Source organism: Photinus pyralis, unplaced genomic scaffold (genome assembly GCF_008802855.1).
Source record: "Photinus pyralis isolate 1611_PpyrPB1 unplaced genomic scaffold, Ppyr1.3 Ppyr1.4_unclustered_Scaffold6585, whole genome shotgun sequence".
NCBI lineage: Eukaryota > Metazoa > Arthropoda > Insecta > Coleoptera > Lampyridae > Photinus > Photinus pyralis.
The window spans coordinates 102,653-109,461 of NW_022171995.1; the positions used below are offsets into that span (position 1 = coordinate 102,653).

Here is a 6,809-nt window from a genome sequence, read left to right on the forward strand (position 1 = left end):
CAAAGAGACTTAATCGGATGTTGTTTACTGCATTCTATCTTCAGTTCCTAGAACCAACAGTAAATAGTTTCGGCACGACACTTCTCCAGATACCGAGTGTTCAGTAAAGCTGGTAGACTTCAAAATGTACGGTGTGTTCAATAAAACAGGTAAACTTCAAGGCGGAAAACGTGTGCTTCGTTATAAAATAAACAAAAAAATAAAGAGTATGGTATAAAAATAAATTGGGTTCGCCTTCAAAGGTAAATTTTGATATTGAGGGTGCCAAACTTGTTGTACCACTAAAAGATTTGCTTATTGAATTTGTTCCGTATCGTTTCGTTGTAGAACAATTGTTTAATTTCGGTTCACTTTTTGTTGCAGCCTGGAGGAAGGCCCGAGGCAGATTTCACTTTGGACGTCCCCAGATCGGAGTTATTGGCGAAGAGGATGAAGCAAGACAAAAAGTGGAGACTTAGGTGTAGATTAATTACGTCTTTTCTTGGACTTGTTTTCTTCCTTCTGTCTGTAATGGCTGTTAGTCTTATGTTAACGCGCGGAAAACGCATGTTTGGATCTATGATGTAAGAAAACGCCGTGATACAAATCTCAGTGAATTTTATTTAATATTTTGAAGTAGAAAGTGTGTTTTGTGCTTAAAACATTATTGTCCATTATTATTAATCGTTCAACTCTCACTTGCCTGTAAATATTCTTCAATAACAGTCAATTCCGCCATCTCATTTTTGCTCATTAGACATAAAATAGTACCACCAAATAGTTACCGTTATTTTTTAGTAATCGTCCAATGTGGACTTTACTTTTTGTGATAAACAACGAGTGTCATCTTAATCATTTATTGACAATGCAATTAATGAAAGTATTTAATTATTATATAAGGTTAAATTACCGTGAGTGTATAATATGTGATTAGTCATAGTAAATTATTCTAATGTAATGTAATTAGCATTTTTTCAGATACTAAGTTGTATTTTTAGTTTGTTAATATGTATAAAAATCATACTGTCTGAATGTAAATTAACGGCGAGTGTTTGCATAATGCTGAAAAAAAATAAAATATTCAAAGTACGTTTTCCCTACACAACCCTCTTAAGATTTAGGCCGCGAGAACCACCACCGAATCTTTCTTCAAGCTTCCATGGAGAAGGCGTATTTAAAAAAAAGGACCCCAGGTGGGTAAGTCCCAGAATCCCACACTATGTGCACGCAGCAGTGTGCCTTACGGATTCTGGGGAGAGCAAAAAAACACAGAAAGACCACCTTCTGCGAGTAGGAGCATCGAATGTGAGGAGTTTAGGGAGGGTAGTCAGATTAGAAAACTTACAAAGGGGGATATTTAGGTTAGATTTAGATATTACAATGGTAAATGAAATTAAGTGGAAAGAACAGGGTGACTTTTTGTCACGAAAGTACAGAGTGGTACCATTCAGGTTCAGTTCTTTGGAATAAAAACCAGTGCCTGTTTCTTCCATTGTTTTAGATCCATCCGTGAAGATGAATACGTCTGGTTGAGATACCCCATCCTCATCCAAAAAGATGTGGTGTAGTAGTCACCATTTTCTGTGGCGAAGCTAAACATCCCGGGCGGGTTATTGCTAGACACCATGGCTTTAACCCATAAATTCTGATTCGTGCTACCCGATTCCAGTTAATCTGGTTCAAAGGATGCAGTATCATTCAAATGCTTCATGGAGTAGAGAAATCCGAAAGGGTTCTCGACGATCGCTCATTAAACATAATATAGGAAACTATATTGACATGAGTAGTACAACTTTTCACGTACGTTCACTCCTGAGGTGTGCGGTAGACGACATTTGGACAACTTCTGATTCCAAGTTGATTGCCATTTTCCGATAGAGTTTCAAGAAATTATCGAACTCGGCTATGACTTGTTAAAGGCAGAGCTGGGCAGAATACTTTTAAAAAGTATTTGAATACTATAAATAGTATAAATATATAAATATTACACAAATCAAAGGTATTTGAATACTAAATACTTTTACGTCCAGCACAAGTGAATACTAGATACAGATACATTGAAAAGTATTCAAATACTTTAAAAAATAAGTATTCAAATACTTTAGAATGTATTCGAATACTTTCAAAGGTATTCGAATACTATCAAAAGTATTCGAATACAGTAAAAAGTATTCAAATACTTGTCACTCAAATACACTAAAAATTTAAAATAGTAGGTATACTAGATAAAAGTCTTAATACTACTTAAAAAATCAAGTTATACTTTGTATGGGGTTAGCTTCTTTTATATTTCTATTGTTATATACAAATTTAAGGGGAGTAAAAGCGTATTATTATATAGGAGGTACCTACCAGGACCTTTCTAATACCAGTTATATCCTTAATAATACGTGTACCAGTTTTCAAAACGTCGTGCACATGATACGTACGCCTTTCTGAAATTAATCCTAGCGCTTTTGGAACAGATCCATTTGTGACCATCAGTTTGTCCGTGTGCATGATAGTTTGTTTAGAAACGTGCGATCGCTTTGAAAATTGGTACACATGGTGTTAAGGATATAAGAAAGGTCCCTATTGTTTTTAAGTTACGTAGACTATCGAGTCAAAAAGTTTCACTCCAGGATCGTTCGGTATTCAGTTGTATCGGATTTTTATATTTGATTTTGTGACAATGGAAACTTTCCCTAAACATTTCTAAATTGTTCTCAAATATTTGAATAACTTAAAAGTACTGCTTTTTTTTGAGACCGGAAAAAAATTGTCCGAGATCGACCGGGAAAAAACATTGAATTTTCTTGCGAAATTGGTTTCTAGTCCATAACTTTTGATTGAGAAGTCTGATCGAAGAAGTACGACTTGTTTTGGATTCTACGCACCAAAATTAATAAGAAAAAGTGTTTTCCCGAGACATTTTGGTGCAGTAGATTTTTGGTAAAAAAGGAAGGTTATACACTGCATTTTTTTGAGGCCCGAATTTTCTTATAGAATGTGGCCTGTAGAATGCATAATTTCAAACAGTTCCAAGATTGGGCTACTAGATCAACAGTTACAGCCCTTTGAATTTTCTTTCGAAATTGGTTTCTAGTCTATAACTTTTGATTGAGAAGTCTGATCGAAAAAGTACGAATTGTTTTGTAGTATTCCAATACTTTACGAAGTATCCAAATACTTTGCGAAGTATTCGAATACTAAATATTTGTGAAAGTATTTGTGTTACAAATACAAATACTGCTTCCATAAAAGTATTTAATCACTAAGTATTTGAATACTTTAAAGGATTTGAATACTAAAAAGTATTTACAAAATCGAATACTGCTCAGCTCTGGTTAAAGGTGATAAAGGAAACCGTATCGACACGGATAATTCGCTTACAAGACAATTCGCTCCTAGGAAAGTTCGCTCCCGGCTCCCCGACAATTATCCTGGGAGCGAATTGTCCGGACAGAGGATAGATGCTTGAATAGCTTTTAATTTTATTTTTATTAAAATATAATAGTCTCTCGTGTAAATTAACAAATAAAGTTATTTTACGGAATCCTGGCACCTTACTCTATCTTATGAAACAGACATTTACTTATCCTTTTTCCACTGTCATGTTCCTACCAGGACTTGTTGGGTGTATTTACAGATTTAAATATAAAATTTGAACACAAAGCCACAGATGGGTATTTTATGTGTTAAAGCTTTCATGAATTTAAACATTATTTTTTATTTCTTTTATACAATTTTTCAAAAACACTTGATTAAAAAAGGGGTGTGATTTATTCGCAATTCTTTCGTGTAATCCAGGGAACCAACGCAGCTGAAACGGTCTCGTTTAATTCCGCCCCAACTCGGAACTCTTTACCGACCTATTGAAATCTACCATTTTTATCTCTTCGCATAAGGCGGTACCTATGTGAAAATAAGCATCCGTTATTCAACTTGAAATATTAACTAAAGAATTATGTTAACAGGCGCCCGTTAGATAATATACGGTGTCCTAAAAATAAAAGGAAGTTTAGTCGGGAATATGTGATATTAGTTCTAAGGACTGTGATCACGTATATATTGGGAAAACTAAGGATTTTTAAAAACTAGTCTTAATATAAAACAAAATTAGCTTATTTAAAATTACTAATTAGTATCTAACAGAGATTATTTATTGAAGTTTATGTTTGGCCCTAACAACATGGTCAGCATCACCAAAAAATAATTTTAGCAGCTTCCTTACTATGAACAAAACCACAGCAGCGCTGGCTAGAACCAATCCGATAATATCAAGAAGATAGTACTGATAAAAAGGTAAATCAACTGCAGGACTTCTCAAATGAGCAGCGCCCTTGTGTCGTATGACATACTCTATCCACCAAATAGCTTTCTCTAAACCCGTAGCGGGAACATCCAATAATAATTCTCTAATTTCTTCCACCCGTTTACGATACCTATTAAAAAGGTTTAATAAGGAAGCAGTTAATGTAAAAGTGCATACTTTGGATTTTCCGCAACCTCGATGATCGTCTTTTTTAAATCTTCTGACGTCAAGGTTTCCGTATCGATCGCAAGCGCAATGCCTAAGTTCACCATCTTCATACAATTTAAGGGTTGATCTCCAAAGAACGGCATACCAACCAAAGGTACGCCACCTGAAATTGCTTCCTCCATCGATTGAAGTCCTCCTTGCGTTACAAACACCTTCACGTTTCTATGCGCTAATTACAAAAAGTGTCGTTAGATTAATCTAACTACAATGGGTTATAACTACTTAGTAAGTCTTGCTGAGGAAGCCATTTGTTGATGATCACGTTTTTGGGTTGATTAGGCAGATGATCTTCTTCCCATTTCCACAGCACCGTGTAAGGAAGCTCGGATAATGCGGTTATTATTTTCTCGCGTAGCTCCAATGATAAATTGGCACTTCTCACGTTGGAACCTAAGCTGAAGTAGACAACTCCTTCGGTTGCTTTGTCGAGAGATTGTTGTAAATCCTAAGAAAAAGAGCTTTTAATATTAATGATATTCGTCGCCCCCAGCTAACCCCCATCCAAAAATTTAAATGACATCCTGAATTTTTTGCATTATTCTGAAAGAGCGTACTTTTTTGGTATCTCTATGCAAAAAAAGCTGCATAATTCATTTGAATTAATTAAGAATTTCTAATTAATCTCGGAAAATTATGATTGGAGTCTGTGAGAAGAAGCGGATGAAATTAATATGAAGGATTGTTGAGAATACGAAGAATAGAATAGAAACTTTAAAAATCTGTTAGATAAACAATCGCGTATTGTAACAACCAATTCAGTGTTAAAATGATGGAATATAAGAATCTTTCTCATCCAATGACGAAAAAAGTTTACTCAAACATGGTATCATTTGAATGGCTAACAGGCTGATTTTGACCATATTTCAGTAAGACGACTCCGATGCAGGTAACAAGATACGAAGAATGGCATAAGGTTTTTTAGTGGGGGAATTATTTGACACTAGCTCTCATTCGGAAACACGACTTTTAATCCGGCTCATATTCAATAGCACTTGAATTCGTAGAAACCGATTGGCGAAATTTCAAAATTTAAACCAAATTAATAAAAAGTAATGGTCATTTACTTACTTTTGGCAGAGGACTCTTGGTGCGTATGTGCATTTTCCCCAACTCTATTACGGATGGAACGTTCGGCCTAATGGGGTGAAGTATAGGGTTAACATTGAGAAAAAGTAAACTTATAGTCTTCTCTATATCTCCCAGATATGGTAAATCTTCGCCGATATACTTCTTCACCACCTGATCCTGATCTGGTACAATGTGGTAGTAATAGAAGTACCGAAACCACACCGAGTAATACACACTAACCAATCGTTCGTATAATCCCAAACCTCCGGTAAATGGCAGTAGTATATCTGGGTTGAGGACGGGATGCGAGGGATTTCCGATGTTGTCGTGAGCGGGTAAAAGGGCTCCAAGCGATGTAATTCCCACCCACGGGCACTTGAACCTTGCACTAAGGGCTGTAAACGTCGGATGCAGGTATTCCACTATGGCCAAATCGAAACTTTTACTCTGATCCCTTATTAAAGCCTGAACCTCGGGATGTTCCAGCTCGGCTTTCACAATCTCGCCGAAAAGTTTGAAAGCATACTGAACGATTGTCTTAATGGGGATGTCTTTTTGAAGGGTGCCTTGTAAATTACCACTTCTGATAATTTCGTACGCAAAACTCAAGTCGATCTCTGTTAAGTTGGTCAGACTGCGGTCGTTCAAAGGGTTCGGTGTTAAGACGGTGACTTCGTGCCCTCTCAACGACAGTTCCTTCCATATTGGTTGGAATACCACTTGATGGCTTATGGACGGTACAAAAAAGACACCTAGTATTTTGGCTCCGCTAGCCGATACGATAAATAATTTAAACAACACAAGTACACACCTAAACATCGTTGCTGTTTGCCATTTGAAAGTGCCTACTATGTCATTTTATAAAATTTCGGTAGTGTGTTATGTAAACTTTGCAGGTCATTAAAATAGTTGGCGTGCCTGTAATTAGTTCGCAAGGTTCTCTAATTACATTGACTAGTGACTTGACTTAAATTGTAAACGTAATTACCAGGTACCCTAATAATTCAGGATTCATCGTCCATGTAATTATATTGAGTGATGGGTACAGATCTCCATTCATTTCAAGATGTGTAATTATTTTTTAACGTGAGCTACTAACGGTTGCAGGAGCGTTGGGCACGCTGTTCGTACCTCAGCCCAATTGAAGCAACTTAAATTTGCCCTGGTGACAAAATGGCCCACTCTTTCTAACCGTCGTAGTGAACCGGATTCGACGGGTAAAAAACTGGAAGCAGAAAAA

At 36.3% G+C, this 6,809-nt stretch overlaps 1 protein-coding gene across 2 annotated transcripts; it reads right to left on the bottom strand.

Annotated features, from left to right (window-relative positions):
- Window positions 1–3,480: 3,480 nt before the first annotated feature.
- LOC116182652 (UDP-glucuronosyltransferase 2B19-like) lies at window positions 3,481–6,403 on the bottom strand. 2 transcript variants are annotated; one of them, XM_031503194.1, is made up of 5 exons: window positions 5,570–6,403; window positions 4,724–4,946; window positions 4,451–4,670; window positions 4,193–4,403; window positions 3,481–3,961 (listed from the first exon to the last, which is right to left on the bottom strand). In XM_031503194.1, the coding sequence occupies exons 1-5, from the start codon at window positions 6,386–6,388 to the stop codon at window positions 3,929–3,931; spliced, it is 1,506 nt and encodes a 501-aa protein (XP_031359054.1). In that variant the 5' UTR covers window positions 6,389–6,403; the 3' UTR covers window positions 3,481–3,928. The 2 variants fall into 2 exon arrangements, with proteins under 2 accessions (XP_031359054.1, XP_031359053.1); XM_031503193.1 differs by having other exon boundaries at window positions 3,481–4,403.
- Window positions 6,404–6,809: the final 406 nt, after the last annotated feature.